General features: G+C 55.6%; 2 protein-coding genes across 2 annotated transcripts; both read right to left on the bottom strand.

The window, feature by feature from the left end:
- Positions 1 to 1,861: 1,861 nt before the first annotated feature.
- On the bottom strand, positions 1,862 to 5,718 carry LOC105482088 (receptor accessory protein 4). The gene is made up of 8 exons (XM_011741994.3): positions 5,260 to 5,718; positions 4,436 to 4,508; positions 3,983 to 4,059; positions 3,773 to 3,893; positions 3,219 to 3,332; positions 2,730 to 2,865; positions 2,446 to 2,600; positions 1,862 to 2,359 (listed from the first exon to the last, which is right to left on the bottom strand). Exons 1-8 carry the CDS (start codon positions 5,289 to 5,291, stop codon positions 2,294 to 2,296), a joined length of 774 nt encoding a protein of 257 aa, XP_011740296.1. The 5' UTR covers positions 5,292 to 5,718; the 3' UTR covers positions 1,862 to 2,293.
- A 4,975-nt stretch (positions 5,719 to 10,693) lies between these two features.
- LOC105482087 (leucine rich repeat LGI family member 3) lies at positions 10,694 to 19,887 on the bottom strand. Its single transcript, XM_011741993.2, has 8 exons — positions 19,188 to 19,887; positions 18,244 to 18,315; positions 17,412 to 17,483; positions 16,994 to 17,065; positions 16,820 to 16,891; positions 15,387 to 15,556; positions 15,045 to 15,209; positions 10,694 to 12,864 (listed from the first exon to the last, which is right to left on the bottom strand). Exons 1-8 carry the CDS (start codon positions 19,391 to 19,393, stop codon positions 12,047 to 12,049), a joined length of 1,647 nt encoding a protein of 548 aa, XP_011740295.2. The 5' UTR covers positions 19,394 to 19,887; the 3' UTR covers positions 10,694 to 12,046.
- Positions 19,888 to 22,626: the final 2,739 nt, after the last annotated feature.

Below are 22,626 nucleotides of genomic sequence, written 5' to 3'. Positions count from 1 at the left end.
AAGCCTCGGTTTTTCATCTGTAAAATGGGTGTAGCCCTGTGGGTGCGGTGGCTCATGACTGTAATCCCAGCAGTTTCAGAGTTCAATGCAGGTGGATCACTCAAGCCCCAGAGTTCAAGAACAGCCTGGGCAACATAGGGAGACCCTGTCTTTACCAAAAAAAATATAGTAATTAGCCAGGTGTGATGGAGAGTGCCTGTAGTCCAAGCTACTCAGGAGGCTGAGGTGGGAGGATCCCTTGAGTCCCGGAGTTCAAGGTTGCAGTGTACTATGATCGTTCTGCTGTATTCTAGCCTGGGCGATTCAGTGCGAATCTGTTTTAAAAAATGGATATAGTCCCTACTTGGTAGGCTTGTTGGGAGGATTCAAGGAAATCATCTCTGTAAAATGCCCAGTACAAGGTCAGGCACACAGCAAATATTCCATACGTGTTAGTCTCTGTGTCCTTGCCTCCCAAGCAAGAATCATCTCCTTCACTCTGGTACTGCTTAGTGATTAAGTGCACAGACTCTGGAGCCAGACCGCCTGATTCCAAGCCCTTCTGCTACCTACTAGCTATGTGACCTTGGGCAAATCACTTGCCCTCTCTGTGCCTGTTTTCCTGTTTGTAAAATGGAGACTATAAGACTAGTATGTACCTGCCCCCCACAAGATCGTTATGAGAATTAAATTAATATATGCCAGGGGCTTAGAGCAGCGTCTGCGTGGGCAGCCACGCTCTGGGCGCCAGCCGTTACTACTCCCTGCATCCCTGCAGTGTCTGGCAACATGTCTGGTACCTGCTCGAGGCTCAATATTCATTTTTGAATGAATTAATGAGGAGATAAGACAACCCCACGATGCAAAGGCAGGCCATGTTGGACGCCAGTGAGCCCCCATATGTGAGAAGCTAAATCACCGCAGCAGATTAAGAGCCTCCCCCAAATAAAACCCAGATAATCCCCACACCAAGAGTTAATCCACACTCTGGGGCCACTCCAGGTTACCACCCTGTTTCCCCTCTTCTCATCCCACACTCTCACCCACCTCTTTGCTTAATCAAAAGCAGGGAGGAGCAGGTGCGGCCGTGGCAGAGGGGTGCACCCTGGGCATCGTGGCGAGACCAGCATCAGGGGCAGGAGAGGGCAGAGCTGGGTACCCCAGTTGCCTCAGGAATCGGAGGAGTTGGAGTGGAGCCAGCCAGGCAAAGAGCCTCGGTCTCAGGAGAGCAGAGGAGACTCCTTGGATGGGGCAGCCTAAGGACCAGTCAGGGCCATTGGAGGCCTTCTGAATTCCGCCAGGCCCCGCAGGGCGAGGCTCTGGCCAGTCTCCCAACCCCACCCTCCTTGACCTGGAAGCCGGGGGCAGCCCAGATCCTGGCCACTGCTGCCCTCTGGTGGCCACTCCTCAGAGGTGCAATGGTGCCCCTGCTGTTTCCTGAGTGTTTACAGAACTAAATGTCCCCAGAGCTGCCCCAGGGGGCTCCTTCTTCAAGGCTCCTAGAGGAGATACTCCTCCCCAGGCCTCTTCTGTCTAGCTTCGACCTCCCTATGGGAATAACGTGCTGCCCCAAGCCCCTCCTGTCCGTGCTCCCACTGGTTTCTCTACAGCTGCACCTTCCTGCCGAGGCCTAACTTCTGCCTAACTGAAGTTTTGGGTTCTGACCCGTCCTCTGGACTGGTCCCCACTTTCCCATCAATGCTCTCAAAAGCTCCCCAAGAGCTCCTTCGTGAGATCATGTGCTGCATCGCAACTCTCTGTCAGTGGTTCTGTCTCCTCCAGAGGACTGGGCTCCTTCAGCCTTAGACCTAGGCTGGGACTGGGCTGTTCAATTTCAAGGGAGTGATGCGAGCAATGGGAGTAAGAATCAGGAGGAACAGAACCCCTTTATGTATTTATTTATCAAAACATTGGCAAACTTGACCTCACTCACCAACACACACACACAACCAGGACACACGCGCCAGGCCTTATAAAAGGCTATCAAGTACTTTGAAGGACAGGAAGGAATGAACACACCCAGGTGGACGTTTAGTTTCATTTGCAGGGGTTCAGGGACGGCTCTTGTCCCACAACTGGGGAAGGGAGAGGACAGAGCAAGGCAATAAATAGAACCCTGGGCCCAGCCTGCTTTGGTACATTGTGGGTGCATGTGGCCTTGGCAGCATCTGCTCCTGGCCCTTAACCATCAGTAGGAGTCAGGAGGGCGGGGCCCAGGCAGTTGGTGCAGGCCAGATGTGCTGCCAAAGGTCGCTCCAAATAGCCCTGGAGCCCTGCAGGGCACGAGGTAAGAAGGGGCCAGATGCGGCAGACCCTAGCTGTCCATGTCTGAGGGCACAGTCTTTTTCCTCGTCCGAACCTTCAGGGAGCGTGAGGTGCCCTGGGGAGAGAGGAGGCACAACATGAGGGTGTGGGGAGCACCAGCCAGCAGAGCCCTCCTTCCTCCTGTCGTCCTCCCACACTGACCTCCCGCACTGGTGGCTTCCTCTTGACCACACGCAGGCTCTGGCTACGGATTAGCGGCTTCTCTCGGGGCCGGGCTGGCGCCCGGGGGACTGCCTCAGTATCCGACCAACACTCATCCTCGGTGTCGCTGTCCTGCAGGCCCCCAGCCTGGTACCCTGTGTGGAGGAGGTGAAGCTGAAAGCCTGCGGCCAGGCCAGCTCTTCCTCGAGCCTTGGGGGAAGCCATGGTGTGAGTGAAGGAAGCCATCCCTCCTGGCATGGCTCTGGGTCCCTCTGCCCACTCACCAATGGGTGGCCTCCGGTGGGACACCTGGTCCTCCAGGTAGAGGGGGTCCTGGTAGGCAGGGGCAGGCACGTCAGGGATGGAGCGCAGGTCCTGCATGGAGAAGCTCCGCAGCCTGCCGGCCAGCGCCCCCTGACTCTGTAAGGGGGAAGAGGCTTCAGCGGGGAGACTGCCCAGGGAAATCGGCCAACCAGCTAATCACTGGGGCTGAGACGCAGAAGTGAAAACTGCTTAGCAAGCTTCTGGCCCCGCGCCAATGTGGCACCAACAGGAAACCAAAGTCAGAGAGCAGGAGCCGCTGCTCACGCTCAGTGCCAGAGCCAGGAAGGAAGGTCTGACTCCAGTTCCATGCTTCTGCCAATATCCCCTGTCACCTTCTCACCCCTGCTCCCCAGCTGCCATCTCTGGGCTCCCTGGCAGAGGAGCTGAATGAGCCCAAAGGGCCTTAGCGGTGGGATGGGGGCTGCTGGAGGGCTGGGGACCTGGAGCACCTTGGTGGCAGCCTGCACAGCAGCCGAGGCGGCAATGTTGAGGCCCCGCTTCCCGAAGGTGAGCACGGTCTCGTAGCTGCGCTCCTTGGCCTGCACGATGTACGCGTCGATCTCCTGTGGAACCGATGGGGAGGAGAGCTCAGGTGGACAGCCAGAGTCCCTCTTCCTCTGCAGATTCTGAGAAGCCACTGATTGTGGCACCACCCAGGCCAGCCCAGCCCAGCCCAGCCCCAGCTGGTGCCCAGAGCCACAAATCTGGGCCACAAACACATACCAAGAGCAGGGCCACCACCCATTCACCTCAGTGACAGGCCATGCTCCAGCTGCTGCCACCACTACCCCCAAACCAACTTCCATCCTCAGAGGTCATTCATGTGCACCCCACCTGATTATCCCAGAAGATGAGGTAGGCTGGGCCCTGTCAAGGTCCTGCACCTCAACAGCAGCAGGACTGGGATAGAACCCTGGTATCCCCAGCATCCTAAATCCCAGGTCCAGAGCTCTTTCCCTCACACACACCCCTAAGCCTCCCTTCCCGCCTCCCCCTGGGGTACCTTCTCATGGCGGGACAGGGACGGGTGGACAAACTTGCGGTAAAGCAGGCTGGCGCCTTTGGTGTAGGGTGAGAGCAGCCACAGCACAAAGGCCATCTTGATCTCATAGTAGAAAGGGAACCTGTCACAGCACAGGGGGCAGGGTGAGCCAAGGAGCAGGGCTGGGAGGGGCCACCCCTGACCCATGGTTTGTGGACCCTGTGTCCATACCAGGAGATAAAAATGTCTGTAACGATCTCTGCAGCCATGAAGAGTGCAAAAACAATCCAGTACATCATCCACCGCACCTGTGGAGTGAGAGCGCAGAGGTCAGCCTGGGGCTGGCAGCACCAACTCCCAACCCGGGCCAGTCTAGCCCAGAGATTCCAGGGAGCCTGTCCGGCTGCATAGCTGCTTTCCCCCACGCATGGCTGGACAGGAGCTCTGAGAAACTGCTGCTCATTCCTATGCCCGCCTCCAACAAGCTTCACCCACGAGGTCTTCCACAGGCACCCCAATGGCCTGCCCTCTATCTACATCCTCTTGAACAGGGCCCATTCTCTCTCCCTCCCCACTCCACTCAGGAAGTACCACATGACCTTGCCCCTGGAGGAGGGAGAAGCCAGCTCAGACCCTCCCCACCTCACCGGGTCCTACTACACACACCCAAACCCCCACACTCACATATTCACGAATGTTCTTGGTCTTCACAGCCTTATAGGAAGCATAAGCTGGACACAGCATCCCAAACACCAGCCTGGAAGAGCAGCCATGGGGAGTGTGAGGGGCACTATGCCCCACTCCCACCTTGCCAGGTGGCCATTTCTCCCCACTGGGGTGCAAGGTGGCAGTACCCGCCCTGTTTTTCTCGCTTGGCTTGTACAACCTGTGCCTGAGTCAGAGCCCTGGAGGCCACCTCCCCACCCTGCTGTTTACAAACATCCAAGCCTGCCCAGGCCTGCACCGGTGGCCCATGGGTGCGTGATGGAGTGAGAGGACAGCCACTCCACGAAGTGGGTGAGAACACCAGACTGTCCCCTCCCATGGGCATGCAATCAGGCCCAGGGTCACCAGACCTGGTACTGCCGGGCTGCAGAAGGTGCTATGGGAGCCAGGTGTTGGCGTACTCAAAGGTGAGGAGCAGGATGGTAAGTCATGTGACTGCTCAGATGGCAAGCAGGCACCTGGATTCTCCGCCCACAACGTGCCATATCACCTTGTGTTTGCCAAGGGGCAGTAAAGTAGGTCTGTGGCCCTCGGCCCCAGGCATCTGTTTGCAGTGTGTGTGGCATGTGGCAGGGGTCGTCCTCAGCCGACGAGGCTTGGTGGGGCGGGGAGTGGGCGGTACCCCAGACACCGCGTGCAAGCCCACAGGTCCGTTAACCCTGGTATGGAGTGCTGGAGGGCGGAGCTCAGAAAGTTCCCCCTCCCATAGACGTCCACAGCTTCCACCACAGGGGTGGGACGGCACCCCGGGGTAGAGGAGGTCTGAGGGCGGCCATACTCACACCACCAGGCGACAGATCATCCAGGACACCATCTTGCCGGCCTTGGGGACGTGGGGAGAACCCCAGGAAGCCGCTCAGAAGGACGTTCACTCAAGGGCTGGAACGGGGGGGATCAGGGCAGTTGCGGGAAGCAGAGGGGCGATCCGGCTGTTCCTTGGCGGAGGCAGAGCCCGCCGCCCACGGCCTCCGACTGTGCAGTTCAGGGGACTTGGAGAACGGGGAGACCCGAGGCAAAGCGGCCCCGGCGGGGAGGAAGCCGACTTGGGAGCGGGCGCGCCCCGCGGCCGGGACAGTTACAGCTCCCACCCGCCCTTCCTGCCGCGGAGAACCCGGCGCTCGGCCCTTGCTGCTGGTCCCGCGCTGGAGCGGGTCACCGCGGTGCCAGCGCGCCGGGCCACCAGCACCGGCCTGCAGGGCGGAGTTTGCAACTCACTTGAAAGTTGCACGGAACCGAGTGCTGCCCAACCCCAGGGCTCCGGCTCGCCACGCAGGCGCAGTGTGGCTGCGGAGGGGGCGGGGCGAGGTCAGGGAGGCGAGAGGCCGGCCCCTTAAAGGGGCGATGTGCCGCGGGACTCGCGCGCGGGGCCCACAGAGGAGTCACCTTCCCAATCGGAAAGATTAGAGCGTGGGAAGCTGTAACGAAAAAGCAGGGGGAGTGTGGGGGTCGGCACACAAAGAAAATCTGGACTCCAGAGTTTTCGCGACCCTTAACTGGCTTTTCCCGGTGTCTTTCCCTCTCGCCTCATTTTCCCCTCTGTGAAATGGGTAAAGGCATGAGATGTGGTTGGTAGGGTAGAGGGGAGGATCTCTGCAGACTCAGGCAGGAAGCTTGGCTGAGCGTCCCCAAGTCCGGGTCTCACACCAGTGGGTCCAGGAGAGAAAGGGGGGAGGCGTGGGGGGAGAGGGAACTTGAGGAACTCTTCGCCCCCGCAGGTTTCAGGGGTTCCCTTCTCTCTGGGATGCCTTTCCAGAGCCCTGACTCCGGGGCAGGCTGACCGCGATGATTTGAGGCATTCTGGATAGAGCTCCCAGCTCCCACACTCCTTCTTCAGCAGAAGTTTGAAATTCCACCTATTCCTCTGAGCCAAATACACAAATATCACTGGGCCCTGAATAGTAGTATCAACCATTGCCATTTTGTAATGCACGTTTGCACGCAAGGTCTTAGTCTTTGCAAACATCCTTTTTACCATGTAGGAAATAGGACGCTCAGTGGTTAAAAAGCAACTTTCCCGGTATCACCCAGTGGTATTTATTTCCGGCTGGTGGCTACATGCTCGGCTTGATCAGTCTTCTGAGAGATCAGCAGCTGCAGGCTGAGTGGTCCTGCAGAGGGTCGTGGAACTGGAGAAGTTTCTCTGGGCGGGAGGCAGACACCAGGAAGAAGGGGGAAGGCTCTAAAACAGAAGGCAAACGTTGCTGCTTCTACTACTTGCCCTGTGAGGTTTCATTCTTTTTGACATCTTCAGCTTACTGCCTCTGTTGTTCCCTCTGAAAATAGTGTCCCTCCCACCCTGCAAAGGGTGGGAGCAAAGCTGTCCGGGCGTGTGGGGTGGAAACACAGGCAGTTACTGCTTTTTATTGGAGCCACAGTTAACGCCCACCAGCTATCATAAGGATGGAATAGGTAATCATGGGGCCAGGGAAAGGAGGCTTCTGGGGGAAAAATAAACACATGGTGATTATATGGTCTTAATTATTATCATCAGTTTTATTGGTATTGCTGGGTGTGAGAGCTAGCAGTGAAACCAGCCCACAGCAGAAACTCCCCCGAGGCCCCATGTCTCCCTCTCTTCTCTTAACCACCCCCTCACATTTGCCTGTCCCCCCTTACACACACACATTGGAATAACCAAAAAGGCCAAGGGCTAGAGGAACCCCTAAGGAAGGCCCCAGCCCCTGTCCATCTTTAGGCACAGACATGTGAAAAGTGTCCTGGGTGAAAAGTGTCCTGGGTCTCCCTGAAGGAGGAAAGGTGTGACTGAAGAGGGAAGCAGCTCAGGAGGAAAGGGACATCCATGACTTAGGAGGTCACTGCACATGTGAGCCTCGGGTCCTTTGGTGCGTGCTGCAGAACTGTCCCTTCCCCGATGACTGCCTTCTGGGGCCACGTGCCTGACCTTAGCATCACATGCCTCTGTCTACCCCCATTTGCTGGGAAACGTTCCCTGGGCCCACCCAAAGCCCACTCAGCTGGAATGGTCTCACGGATGGAGACTCCTGGTCCCAATGCCTGTGCTTGGGAAATCTAAGAGAAGAGATGTCAGAGGTCTGCGCTGACAGCAAGGCTCAGCATGGAGGGCAAGAGGCTGGCAGCTGAGGAGTGTCACCATCCCTGGTCTTGGCAGAGTGAGTGGACCTTGCCTCTTGCAGCCTTTGGTCCTGAGCTGTTGACACAGTCACCCAGTTCTACTGGGTTGCTAAGCAGCACTCTGGACGTGGACAAGCCCCAGGGCAAGTGACCCAGCAGGCACACACAGAAAGCGGGGCACTCAGGCCAAGGGAGGAAAGTGCCTCCCACCCATCAGAAGAGCTCCCCCCGGGGGCAGCAGCTGTCAAAGTGATATTTATCTTTCTACTGGGCAGCAGAGTGCCAGCATGTCTGGGAGACTCAACCCACTTTCCCTGGCAACCTCTCCCAAGCACAGGATAAGGGCTTGTTTCCCATTTGGAAAAGAAGGACAGGCCTCCCCAGGATGATGGAGGTGCCTGCTAAGCTAAGAGCATGTTTGAGGAGGTGGAAAGCAGGTAAGTCACCTATTGCTGCGGGCGAGGAGGCCGGGTCAGAGGCTACGGGTAAGATATGGGGCACAAGGGCTCTGAGACTGAGGATGGGTGAGGAACCGTCACCCACAGACAGTTCTCTCCAAAGATCCACCTCCTCCTCTTGCATAAAACACCCTTATCTGAGCCACTTCTGTTTTCATATATTCCTATAGACCAAGGCAAAACACTACACCAATGGACTTACATATGCTAATGCATTTCACTCTCATGAGAAATAACCCTGTCAGGGTAGGACGTGGTGGCTCATGCCTGTAATCCCAGCACTTTGGGAGGCCAAGGAGGGCAGATCATTGAGGTCAGGAGTTTAAGACCAGCCTGGCGAACATGGTGAAACCCCGTCTCTACTAAAAATATGAAAATTAGCCAGGCAGGGGGCATGCTCCTGTAGTCCCAGCTACTTGGGAGGCTGAGGCAGGACAATTAATTGAACCTAGGAGGCGGAGGTTGCAGTGAGTCAAGATCACACTACTGCACTCCAGCCTAAGCTGGAAAAAACAAACAAACCCTGTCAGGTAGGTATCACGATTATACTCATTTTATAAATAAGAAAAACCGAGGCACAAATAGACTAAGTAACGTGGCTGAGTGTTACTAGCTGGTTTCACCCGGCTGGCAGAATCAAGAACCCGTGAAGTGGAGTTTTTAAATCTGCTTCACAGAAGGAGAAATTGAAGCTCAAGGGAATCAGCTGACTTGCTTGAAATCTCACACCATGGGAAGGGACTGAGCCAGAATTCACACCCATGTTATCCACGCTCCAGACCCCACTGTTTCCAGTTCTCCACTCCCTGGGCTGGCTGTGAGCTGCCTGGGCTGTCTGACTATGACCCAATCCTCTGCGCCCAGCTGCTCACAGGTGCTCGCTGAAGACAGAGAAATGAAGGGGGTTTTGTGACATGCGAGAGCTGAAAGGGGCTCTGAAGGACAAATTAAAACCTGGAGACCCAGAGAAGGGATTTGACCTGCCCAGGGTCACACAGCAAGCACCCCTGCCCAAGGATCTATCATTTGCCCCGTTTCCATCTCTTGTCCCTTGCACTATCACCAACCCACACGAGGCCACAAAAGGATTCCGTTTACTCAAGCCCATGGGAGAAGAGGAGAAGCGGGGTCCCAGCCGCTCAACAACACCTGTTTTGCCATTCAGCGTGCTGTCTCCGAGACCTCATTACTTGCACTGACACCCTGAGCACTGACCCCACCCGGCCCCCATCTGACAGTTTTAGGCTCTCTCAATTCCACTCACGGAGATGTTGAGGGACCCTGACTGCCCACAGGGCTTGGGTGTGTACAGTGGGACCAGGTCATAGAAGATCTTCATGTTGCGCAGAGGCTCATGGGCTTGTAGAGCAGGAAGCCAAGGCAGGTTCCTGAGCAGGGGAGGACAGGAGGAACGTGTGTGTTAGAAAGATCAGACCGATGGTCGAGCGTGGTGGCTCACATCTATAATCTCAGCACTTTGGGAGGCCGAGACGGGCGGATCACCTGAGGTCGGGAGTTCAACACCAGCCTGGCCAACATGGTGAAACTCTGTCTCTACTAAAAATACAAAAATTAACCGGGCGTGGTGGTGGCACCTGTAGTCCCAGCTACTCGAAAGGCTGAGGCAGGAGAATCGCTTGAACCTGGAAGGCAGAGGTTGCAGTGAGCCAAGACAGGGCCACTTTACTCCAGCCTGGGTAACAAGAGAGAAACTGTATCTCAAAAAAAAAAAAAAAAAAAAAAAAAAAAAAAAAAAGGCCAGGCCAGTGGCTCACGCCTATAATCCCAGCACTTTGGGAGGCCGAGGCCGGCAGATCACCTGAGGTCAGGAGTTCGAGACCAACCTGACCAACGTGGAGAAACCCCATCTCTACTAAAAATACAAAAAAGTAGCTGGGTATGGTGGCGCATTCCTGTAACCCCAGCTACTTGGGAAGCTGAGGCAGGAGAATCGCTTGAACCTGGGAAGCAGAGGTTGTGGTGAGCCGAGATCGCGCCATTGCACTCCAGCCTGGGCAACAAGAGTGAAACTCAACTCAAAAAAAAAAAAATCAGACTGAGAAGCGGGTTGGCGGGGACTGGCAAGTGACCCAAGACAATGGGCGATGAGGAGGGTTTGGACAAAGCTTTGAGCTGGGAAAGAGCAAAACAAAAAAGTGCCCATCTAGCAAACCTTTGGGACAAAGAATGGAGAGGACTTGGCTTATGAAATATGGGAGAAGAGAGATCCAGATGTCACCTAGAACTCCCAGGTCTCATCTGGGTGGATGTGGTGGCAATGACAGACATTTGCCCAGTGGAGGAACAGGCATCGGGATAAAAGAAGACGGACTGCTGAGATCATCCTCAGCCCCACTGGTTGGAGTTGGCCTGACGGCAGGACAGACTCAAGTCTTCGTGGGTGCCCGGACTGTAATCTCCAGGAAGGAACACTAGCTGTGAGTCAGCTCCAGGTGCTGGAGACTCATCACACCAGCACCTGAGTGTCATCCCTGTGAACTCCTGACCCCAGCCCCAGCTGACCTTGGGGATGCCCACTTCTCAGAAAGAAGGGAGCCAGGAGGAAGAAGGTCTGGAAGCCATTGCCAGGCTCCCCGTGGGCGGCAGGGCAGGCAGGGCCAGGCTCCATTTTCAATGACACATTTTGATGACACCCAAGAGCCGGTTATGGGGAGGGAGCTTTTTATTTGAAGCAAGTGAATCATAGCATTGCCCCCCAGTACCCTGGTATCCTGCCACAAAGAGCATCACACCACTTGGGCACAGGGCAGGGCCACCCCTGCCCACTCCCTCTCCACTAGCTTGGCATCTCAGCAGACAGCAGAGGGCAGCAGAAGCTAGGCTCATGGGGCCCCTCCCACCAGTCCCTACCCTGTCCACTGAAAGGCAGTGTTCCTGGGGGCCTCTGTGGACTGGGGGGGCCAGGGCTACAACATGCCCTCAGGCCAAGCTCCACTCTGGGCACCCTTGCAGGTAGCTCAGGTGCTTATAGCTTGGCCAGCTCTCTAATCCACCCAAGGAGCCTGCCCAGCTCAGGGACCACATCCCAAAGACAGGGTGAACCAGGGGACAGTCCAAGCCTGAGAAAGCAACAGCCACAGGAAGGAAGGCAGAAAGGCTTTCAGTTGAAGGGGGGGGGTCTTCCATCCATGGGTGAGCTGGGATTCAGGGCCATGAAGGAAACGCCAAGGAGAACAGAGACAGACACCCCGGCAGCTCCCTGGGGCTGCTTTTGCTGCTGTTGTTATTGCTTCAGGCAGAGGGGCTTTGCCCCCAGGAGGCCAAGCAGGCCCTCAGAAGCTGCCACCACCATTCTCATCCTTATCAGTTCTGGGTGGGGGGCACGCTGGGGGTGAGCAAAGGGGGCCCCCTCCAAGCAGAGAGGCAAGGTAACAGGAGAGCCTGGTAGGCAGTGCTGAATCTGCTTGTATGCACACATGCCCTGACACGTTTACAGACAGACACGGAGTGCAGACCGGACGTGTGAGTGTGTAACTGAGTGTGTCTGTCCGTGTCCATGTGAGCATGCAGACAGGTTGGGGCACGGGTGAGTGCCCCCGGGGAAGTATGACAGATATGGCCGTGGGCTACAGTGGGGAGCAAGAGCAGGTAAACAATGCCTGGAGCACCAACAGGAAAGACCAGAGGGCCAGGAGGAGAAGCACAAGGACGGGAGGGTGCGGCCCCCCTCGCTCCCAGCACCCTGCACCACTCATATGCATAAGACAGGGGGCAGAACGTGGGGAAGGCTGCAGAGGAGGGGCGGCTATGGTTGGGGTCACAGGAACTGGGCGCGAGGTGTCCCAGGGGTGCCTGGTGTTCATGCTGATTGCAGTGATGATGCATGTACTCCCGGGCCAGTCCACAGGGTGTGCCTGTGCACACTGGGCATGTGCAGATGCAAGGGCATGGGTGCAGGTTGGCCTCGCGTCTTCACACGGGCACACGTGGTGCTCACAGAGGCCCCCACCCATCCTTCAGTGGCCACCCTGAGGAGCCCAGAGGCCTCGGCACCACCCTAGGCACTGAGATCCACCACAACGTGTCTATAAACCAGCGTCTGTCCCTTGAAACTGGGGGCCAGGAGTAGCTGGGCATCCCCAGCAGGCATGTAGCAGAAGGCCCGAGGAGCCTGCACAGCCAGTTCCTGGAACCGTACAAACTTCTGTCGTCCTTCATCCCACTGGTAGATCTGGGTGAAGGAGAAATCGCTGCCCAGCGCCAGGTAGCGGCGGCCACCCACAAGGAAGGGCTGCAGGGCCAGCGAACCCCGGGAGGGCAGGGCCTGCACCTCCGAGAAGCGGGTACCCTCCCAGCGCAGGATCTTGGAGTCACCAATGTAACGGCTGAGGCACAGGTAACTGTCGCGGCCGGCACGAAAGTGTTTCACAGCTTGGGCATCAGGCACCTGAGTCACCTCACCCTGGGCCACAAACTGCTTCTGTGTGCGACTCCACTGATAGATGACCGGTGCCTGGGAGCTGCTGGACACAATCAGCCGTGGCTTGCCCTCGCCATCCACAAACTCCAGGTCGGTGTCGCGGTGCCAGGGGTGCAGCGCCTGGTGGGAGTAGAAGCCATTCTGGTGCCAGCGGTAGAGGCTGGTGGCGCCCGCCTTGGAGCTGTCGGCCACGGCAAAGTACCAGTCGCCGTCGATGCGGAAGGCTTCTAGGTCATTAGGCTTGCGCACGCGCTGTGGGTCGATATCCTGCAGCTTTGTGAAGCGCGTGGTGTTGGGATCCCAGTGGTAAATGTAAGAGCCACCAAACAGCTGGGCCACGACCACATACAGCTGGCTGTCCACCACCATCGGCTTGCAGTGCACTGCAGAGGGGGCTGTGCCAGGACAGGGGCAGGCAGCATCAGGCAGGCTGGCAGCTCCCACTCCATCCCACCCCCTTGGAGAAGGCCAGTCCCTTCTAACCTTGGACTAAGACTCTGCACTATACCATTCCACCCACACTGAAGTTCATCCACTAAGCGCTCAATGCTTTCCAGTTGTTTCACAGCTAATAGCCAGTTTTAGTATCACCCTTGTTCCACCCATACCCCTAGGGTTCAAATATAAGCTGATACAGCACAAAATAGGTATCCCTCGATAGTGACTCGTTGCTTAACCATAATGTCAGTTATTGAATTTTTATTGTGTGCAGTCACTATGCTGAATGTAAGCACATGTTACGTCGATGAGGAATTCATTACTCTGGAAAAGACCCTGTGATTTTGTCCGTTTCACACAGAAAGAAACTGAGGCTCAGAGAGAGCAAGTGACTTGCCCAAAGCTACCCCACTGGCAGTGGCCAGGCAGGGAAGGGAGGAAGAATTTGAGTGGATCCACAGAGGGGAGAGGAATCTTAGGTATACCCAAGACACCTTGCTGTTTGCATCACAGCACATGAGAACACATCCTCCCAAGAGTTCTCACTTTTGAAAGGGCTTTTATGTACAAGAATGCATGCCCATGTGCACCTGTACTCACGATCAGCTTCATCGGAGCCCTTCTGGGGCACCAGGTACATCAAACCACACACTGCTCACCTGTCCTGGGGTCTCCAGCTGCTGCCCAGCATCTCTACTTTGACATCCCCAATTCACCCCTCCTTCCTTCTCACTGCAACCCCACCTTTCCCCTAAGAGAAATTTGTGTAGAGCCTCAGGCTCTGGCAGTCACTGCCTAAATCCCTTCTTTGGAGCTTGGTCTGCCCTGCCCAGATGCTAATGATCCCCATGCCACACCCCAGCTCCTAATCTTCCCTCAGACTCTTCTGGCCCACACACCCACACAAGCACCTCAAACTCAGTCATGACTCACAACTCACAATTGAGCTCCATACCCATCGCTGAGCCTGCCCTCCTCCTCCTCTGTTCTTGATTTCAGCTGTGGCTCCACTAGTCTCCCAATCCAGAAACCTGGCAGTCATCCCTAACACCTTTCTCTCCTCCACTCACCCTTCCCTGATCAGTCCTCAAGTCCCGACAGCCTTCCCTTCTACTTTCTAATAGTGTGTATGTAGATTGGTGTTAGTTCCTCCTTAAATGTTTGATAGCGTTCACCAGGGGAGCTCTCTGGGCCAGGAGGTTTTTTTAGGGGAAGGTGTTTTGTTTTTGTTTTTTTCTTTAATACTGACTTCAAGCTCCTTAATGGAGACAGGGCAATGTAAGTTTTCTATTTTATCTGGTGTCAGTTTAACCCTTCTTTCTAAATATCTCCCTCCATCCCCACTGCTACTGTCTCATATCCAGGCTCCAGCACCCCTCTAGCAGACAGGCACATATCCCCCTACTGTTTTGCCCTCATGTCTGGCCCCACACCTAGCCTTTTTCCATGCAAGAAGCTTTCTAAAATGCAGACTGGATCACACATTCTGCCTAAACCCTGTCAATGAGCTGGTACTCATGAATCTCTGGTTGCCACTCCCCACCTTGAACCTTATCCCTTGTCATACAAGCTGCTTATGATTTGCACACATACACACAGTCACATACTAAGTTATTGCACACCTCCTTGACTTTGTTCATGCTGTTTCCTCTGCCAAAACACTCTTTCCACTTTTTTTTGCTCCTAGCTAAGTCTCCTTCAGCTTTCAAGACTCAGTTCAAACTTGGTAGATCCAAAACTGCTCAATAGTCACTCCTGTCTCCTCCTCATTTCCCAGTCCATCTAATTATGTAAGCCAGACACCTGGGGATCACCTCTGAGTCCTCCCTTTCCTCTCTCCTTCAAGACTCAGCTTAGGTATTCCCCCTCCACCAGGAAGCCTTCCCTGATTGCCCAGGGTAGGCTTGTCCTTTGTGCTGCTAGAGCATCATGTTCATATCTCCCTCTTAACATCTGCCTATCATATGGATGATATCTGTGTATATATTGGCCTCCTCCCAAAGACTGGAAAGTTCTTGTGGGCAGAGGATATGTCTCATCTATCCCTCTACCTACAGAAACTCAATGGGGTTAAATGACGGAGTCCACTCCCCCCTCCCCCGGCAAGGGCCAGCCGAACCAGATTGGGTGCAGGTACCTGGGATTCTGTCATAGTCTCGAAGCTGCCGCTCAACATAGTCCCACTTCAGGATGGTGCAGGCACTGACACCTGGCTGGGCCAGAGCCAAATAGAGGTCACTGGAGTAGAGAAAGGGCTCAGCCGACACTGCTGGGAAGGACAGGGTCTGGTACAGCACAAAATCTGCAAGATGAGAGGTGTGTTACTGAAGACCAGAGGGAGAAGGGAAGGGCTGCTTGGGTGACGGTGGTTGCTTTACTGCTGCCACTGGGTGTCGTGGGGCAGGGTGGGGGGTTTCACGCCTGTAAAGCTGCCTTGGGGTAGACGTGGGCTGACACCCAAGGCAGGGGCACCTCCTACCCGTAGTGATGCAGTCAAACTCCCGCAGCGGCAGGTCCTGCACCTTGTGCTCCTGGAAGCGGGGAGGGCTGGCGCAGTAGATGGGCGCCACCGTGGTGTTGGTGTGTGCCAGCCACTCCACCAACCACTTCACCTTGCAGTCGCAGTTGAGTGAGTTGCCCCGCAGGTCCCTACATCATGAGGGCAGAGGAGGAGGGCACAGAGAGAGACAGGATCTCAGGGCTCTGCCCACCCAGGCCCTCCAGGTTTTCAGAAATAGAGCTGGTCAAGGCTGCTGCAAGTCTTTCACATGCATCTTCGTATTGATTAGAGAAAAGGTTTCCTCTGGCTGGATGTAGCCCCATAGACACAGGCTTGGCCAGCAGAATATGGAGTCAGTTTCAGCCCTTGCTGACCTTTTTGGCCAGGTTGGCTTTTGCAGTATGCAACCTGAACAGCAGTACGTTGCATCCCTGCTCCTCTAAGCCTCCCACAATCCAAGGCTTTTATTTTCTTATAAATAATGATAAATGAGTGTGGCTATGCTATACACTACTATATGCTATATACTACTTACTCAAAACTTTCAAACTCTCCTTCCCCTGATTGAACTTTAATGTGGAGTCCAATCAAATATAAATTTAAAAAGCACAGGCCGGGCGTGGTGGCTCACACCTGTAATCCCAGCACTTTGGGAGGCTGAGATGGGTGGATCGCAAGGTCAAGAGTTTGAGACCAACCTGGCCAACATGGTGAATTCCCAGCTCTACTAAAAATACAAAAATTACTCAGGTGTGGTGGCACACACCTGTGGTCCCAGCTACTTGGGAGGCTGAGGCAGGAGAATCGCTTGAACCTGGGAGGCAGAGATTGCAGTGAGCGGAGATCACGCCATTGCACTCCAGCCTGGGCAACAGAGCGAGACTCTATCTCAAAAAAAAAAAAAAAAAAGCACATGTTGGCCGGGCATGGTGGATCACGCCTGTAATCCCAGCACTTCGGGAGGCCGAGGTTGGCAGATCACAAGGTTAGGAGTTTGAGACCAGCCTGGCCAACATAGTGAAACCCCGTCTCTACTAAAAACACAAAAAATTAGCCAGGTGTGGTGGCACACACCTGTAGCCCCAGCTATTCAGAAGGCTGAGGGTGAATCACTTGAACCCAAGGGGTGGAGGTTGCAGTGAGCCAAGATTGTGCCACTGTACTCCAGCCTGGGTGACAAACAAACAAAAACATATACACATGGTGTCTCAGGCGCACTTTGAGAAAAAATGCAGTTTGGAAGGCTACCATCTATATCTAAGTCCACCTCCTCACCTGCTCAGGGGCCCCCAGACCCAAGCCCTCCCGGCTTCTCAAGACCTTACGACCATCCCAGTTCTGACTCCCACACCACTCCCTCCAGGGATGCACCCTCTGCGGCACTGTTGGAAGAGATAGGACTCGGGCCTTACAAGTCATTCAGGATGTCCAGGGGCCGAAAGATGTCTCTGGGCAGTGTCTGCAGGTTATTGTTGGCCAGCGAGCTGCAAGAGAGACCCCCAGGTCATCTGAAGATCATGACCAAAGCCAAAGGCCACAGGAGAGGTGGGGCTTTGGTGCAGTGTGTATATGTGTGACGTACTCACAGGTGAGTCAAGGACTTGAGTCCTCGGAAGGTGAACTTGGATAATGTCCAGATGTCATTGTTCTCAATGAAGCTGGGGAAAGCGGGAGCTTGCCTCAGTGGTCACACAGGATGCCAGACCCCCAGCAGCACTCGCCCTATGCCCCAGCCTAGATTTCAGCCCATGTCCCCAAGACAGGTTTCCAAATGGAGTCTGGCATCGTCAAGCCATAGGGATAGGGCATCAGGTAGGGTAGAGGCAAAATGAATGAAACGACCTTCTGCTCAGGTCCTGCCGTCACGGGATGCAAGGGCTCTCGCCTCCCATCACCTCCCCCTCCCACGGCATTCTCATCCAATCCCTACCCAGTCCCTCGGCCTCCCAGGCCTGGGGTCCCCCTCCCTTGTTCTTTCCCATTGCCCCTTTCCCTCCCACACACAGATACTGCAGGTGCGACAGTCCTGTGAAGGCGTTGTCTCCAATCAGTGTAAACTTGTTGGAGTTGAGCAACCTGCAGAGACAAAGGTGGAATTAGAGCTTCCAAGGGTGTGCCTGCTGCCCCAGCCCCCAGCCCACTGCCTCAACCCTGGGCTTCCCCAAGACCTGGCTGCCCTGCTGCCACCCCTAGGGACCCCATAGGGAATCCCTGGGCCACCTGGGCAACAAGGCCAGGCAGGAGCCTGTTCTGGCCCCAGAAGCTCCCAGGGTCCCTGTTGGCTCCTAAACATGGGCCGAGGCAGAGTTCTCTTGTCAAGCCAGCTCCTGGCCCTCCCCAGTGGCATCTCCTCTCCCTCTCTCCCACCCTCATTCTGTCCCACTTCAGCCCATCATGGATAACTGTCCCTCATGGACGGCATCTTGTAGAGTTGGAGACACTCCTGCCATCCCTTTCTTTCAGCCCCCAGCTCTTTCTGGGATGCGTGATTCCTGGGGTCACCTGTCTCTAACATGGCCCCAGAGTGCCCACCTTAGGCACTAGTCCAGGTTATCGCACCCAGTTCTCTTGGGTCTCCAGAGGCGCCAAGCCCATCCCCAGATCCCCCGTGCTTGGCTTCTCTGTGCCATCCCTAGCTGTCCTCCTGCTGCCCTGACTCCCCTGACTCCAGGCTGCCCCACCTTTTGGGTACATCCTATCAGAATAAACGCGAGGGACACCTGCATCTTTGTCTCCAGAGGCTGCCTCTGTCCACTCTCCCTCTCCCCAGCCCAGGATCTGTTCCCTGCTACCATCCCCACAGCTCCCCAACCCTTCCACAAGGCCCTATCCATACAAGAACTGCAGCAGCGGGAGGTGGGAGAACGCTCCATCGTGGATCTCTGAGAAGGCGGCATTCACCAGGGTCCTGCGGGGACACCCGAGTCAGTACTGTGGGGTCTGCAGGGGCTGTGCTGAGGCAGGGAGAGGTGAACATGGAGGGCAGAGGCTTTTGTACTCACTTGCCCTGGAAACGCCCCATTTCACCGACCTTGGCCCCCACCTGTGTCTTTCCCTTCTCTTCCCAAATTCACTGCCTGCCTTCACCACAGTCCTCCCCTATTGCCTCTTGGGGCACCCATGGCCCCAGGCTCAGCTTCCCTCTCAGGCAAGAAAAGGTTCCATCACCCACACCGTTATCATCATTATCCAAACACCCACAATGGGCTGGGTGCTGTTGAGAGATGGGGCATGGGGGTGGGGGCTGGCATCCTGGTCCCTAAGGACTTCACAACCTCTCTGGTCCCACAGACAAGGGGAGCCCCTGAGGCTGGCTGTTGCAAGTGACAGGCTGGCCGGGCTGGGTGCCAAGTGGCTGGTCAGTGGCAGGCGTGTGCCCCATGCCAGGGTGCTGGGAGGGCAGAGCTCATTCCCACCTGCCCTGGCTGCCACTCTCCTGCCCTTGGTGTGACATCACAGGCAGGAGTCCACATGCTCGTGTAAGCAACCCCCCCCCGCAAGTCTGGAGCCCAGCACACAGTAGGTCTCACTGACGCTCGTGGTGGTGATGATTCATTCTTGGTGGTGAACTCCTGCTTTCCCCACCCATGGCCGCTGAGGCTGCAAAACTGCAGAACTCCCTGCCCGACTGGGGCCTGGGCTCTCCAGCCCTGAGGACCCCTGCAGTCCCCCTGGTCCCCACACTCTGAAGAGGGGGAGCGAGGGTTCTCCTGTCCTTTCCCAGAGCTGTCCTCGGCCTCCTCTCCCTCCCCACCCCCAAGGCCGGGGCTGGACACTCACAGGGAGATGACCTCCGAGGGCAGGTTCCTGGGCACTGCCTTTGAATCCACGCAGAAGGCGGTGTCCCTGGTGCAGGAGCAGCTGGGCGGGCAGGGGGGCGTCTTGGGAAGCCTCTTAGCGCTGACCTGCAGCATGAGGCAGAAGCCAAGCGCGGAGAGCGCCAGCAGCCCCGGCGCCGGGCCCCGCCTGGCCTGCAGCCCCGCCATGCTGCCCGCGAGCTCTCCCTGGGGCCGGCAGCCGCGGACCCGCCCCACCGCTCCCGCGGCTGGGCCACCCCGCGCGGGCTGGCACCTCCCGGCCACCGGCAGCTGCTGCCGCAGCCAGGGGCCCGCCTGCGGACTCTTCTTGCCCTCGGGCGCCGGCTGCGGTCCCCTCCCCTGCTCGTTCCCGCGATCCGGCTCGGGAGAGAAGCGCGGAGCGCGGAGCTGGAGCCGCAGCCGGGGCTGACCGCGCGGGGTGGATGCGGACTGCGGCGCGGGCGGCGGGGGCGCGCGCGGGGCGGCGGTGGGAGGCCCGAGTCTGGGAGTCACCGAAGGGGAGGAGTGGCCGCTGTGTGCTCTCCCGGGCTGTCTCTGGGGCCATCCGCGTGTGTGGCTGCGCGTGAGTGCATGCGTGTGAGCTTGTACTTGTGCCTTCGTGTGCTGGGCACGACCGTGCGCGCCGGTGCTCACCTGTCTCTGCACGGGCACATGCACACACTGCCTTGTGGAGGCGCTTCGGAGTTAGGGATCTCTGTGCTTCTGTGTACCTGGATTTCTTTGCATGGGGGGGACACATCCCCTAGGCAGCATCATGGGCATGTCGTGAGTGGCAGACGCATATCTAAGTTAGCATGCAAGATTAGAAGCACAAGGGCGTCCTGGAGGAGTCTGAAGTGCGCTTCTAACTGAATTCACATGTTTTTCCACGCGCCACTGAACAGGATGTACCTTTGTGTCAGCATGAGCTGAAAAGGGAAACACAGCCTCTGGAGCTGGAGTGGGACTGTGTGGAATTCTGGAACATTTCTCACTGCTCAACCACAGCCTGTTGAAGCTGGGAAGCGCTTTAGATATTTTTCAGTCCAGCCCTTTGTCTAACAAATGAGGAAACTGAGGTCCCCCCAAAAGAGGCTGGCTAAGTTTGCTATCTCAAGTGTTCTGTACTTTCCCTACTTAATCCTCTCAATAGTTTGAGGCAGGTGATAGTAATTCCCTTTTACAGACAAGAAAAGTGAGGCCTGTCGCACCAGAAGAAAAATGTGTCAGCATGGATTTCTGCCCACTGTGCCCAACTTCAACGTTCACGGTTGTCCTTCCATGCAGGGTTCTTCCAAGTGTAGCCCTGGGCCTTCTCTGTCTCTGAGGTAAAAACAATTTCCCTAGTATTGTCAAGACATGATTTGCCCTTTTCACTTCTATGAAGTTCCAAATTTAAAAGATTTCTAAAACTGTAAAGGAGTGACACTTTCTAATTTTATTTTTGCTTTGTAAAATAGTTTTTCCATTAAAAATGTGATTTATATCATAACATATAATGGGTTTATTACTGATATTTTAAATTCATATGTAAATAAAAAGATAATTTCTCAATAAATGTCAACAGACATATCCCACATAAACAAAAGCTCTTTGGGGTCTTCAATACTTTTTGAGAGTGTTAAGGGGTCCTGAAACCAAAAAGCTTGAAGACTGCTGCTCTATACCACGTTAGCTTCCCCATGGTGGAGGATGACTGTCCTAAGAGCTCATAGGCATGGGGCAAGGGGAGCCTGGCTGTAAGCTGCCTGGGCTTCTAGTCTTGTGCTCTTTCCACACCAGTCCAGGGAACTGAGACCACTGGCTTTAAGACGCTTCCCCAGCTGTCCCCAGACTCTGCCAGCAGGGGATTCTCTGGTCTGAGCTTAAGTCGTGTTCTCCCAGCCAGGGATGCCCCTGCCCTTTGATGTCTACTTGCTGCCACACATTTAGCTGCCCTCCCCATGCCAACTTGGGGGCAGGGAAGCAGTGGGGGTAGGGAGGTGGCTGGGGCAGCTGGGCAACTGTTCCCACCCGTCCCTGGCACGGCTCTGCCCAGTACACAAAGAGCAAAGTGAATCTTGTCCCCACCCCTGCAGCTGAGAGGCTGGAGGAGGAAACAGGGAGGCCCACACAGAAGGGGTGGCCACTGTGGGGCTGTCCATCGCCCAGGGCTCTCAGAGGGGGTCAACCCAGAAACAGACAATGAGGGCGAGTCTGGGCTGTATTCTTAGCTAGTGGGAGGTCCCCTAGAGGATGAAGTAGATGATGCTAATGATGACGACTGGATGTCACACCCATGATGCCATTAGGTCCTTATAATAGCATAGTGAGGTGGACAGCTAGTACCTGACCCATCTCACAGATGAACATACTAATGCCTAGCAAAGCAGAATGACTCACGCTGGGTCCCAGAGCTGGCCAGTGGAAGCACTGAGACCTCCACATACAGAAGGCATGGACTATTGGCCACTGTTGGTATTGGTCTCATCATTGACTATCATTAAGTGTTGGCTGTTTGCATGCCTCCTGCCCAGTGGCAGGTTCAAAGAATCCTATGGGAAGCGTGCTCCTTTCCTTCCCAGGGCCTGCAGTTGGGCTAGAAGACAGAGCAACAAAAATCACCCATGTAGCTGACAAGAACATTCATATGTGCTGAATGGCAGGTGAAGGTGCCACAGAGAGGCTGAGGATTTCAAAGGGCACCATGAACTGGAGTGAGGTCACAGAGAGCGTTGGGTGGGTGGCATTCAGAGAGATAGAAGGTCAGATGCAGGGTTCACACTTGTCATCTCAGCACTTTGGAAGGCCAAGGTAGGAGGATCACTTGAGGCCAGGAGATGAAGGCTGCAGTGAGCTATGAAGCTGTCATTGCACCACTGCACTCCAGCCTGGGTAACAGAGTGAGACATTGTCTCTAAATAAATAAATAAATAAATAAATAAATAAAACCGGAGAAGTGGAGAGGGATTGGAGGTTGGCTTTCACAGAGGGAGAAATGGCTTAAGCATTTCTCCCATAAGGAGAAAAGGCAAAAATGTGAGAAGGCTGCAGATAGGGCTGGTATGGGGGAGGGGGAAGGTTGGCACACCCAGCTAAAGATCCTTCTGTGTTTCCTTCTCCAAGGAACCCAGGACCTTCACCTGGTTAGTGTGAGTGCTCCAGGAGGCGGGCACCCTCCCTCAGCCCTCAAGCAAAAATGAGTTTTAAGGAGAAGCAGCAGCAACAGCAGCCACAGAGCTTATGACAGCTACAGCCTAAGGGCAACAGGCAAGGGAGACCAAGGACCAGAAAGAGCAGAGGCTTTTTCAAAGAAAGAGACCCCTCTCCTAGCACCCAGTGATGGCGGCAAGCCCCACCCACAGTGCCTGCTAAGAACAAGTCCCACGTGAGGACAACACGGCCCCCTGAGATGCCCACAGGGACCCCGAGATGCCTGCAGT

The sequence above is a fragment of the Macaca nemestrina genome, chromosome 8, assembly GCF_043159975.1.
Source record: "Macaca nemestrina isolate mMacNem1 chromosome 8, mMacNem.hap1, whole genome shotgun sequence".
NCBI classification, from domain to species: Eukaryota; Metazoa; Chordata; class Mammalia; order Primates; family Cercopithecidae; genus Macaca; species Macaca nemestrina.
Note: the sequence above shows the minus strand (reverse complement) of the source record. Positions and strands in the feature narration are given on the sequence as shown.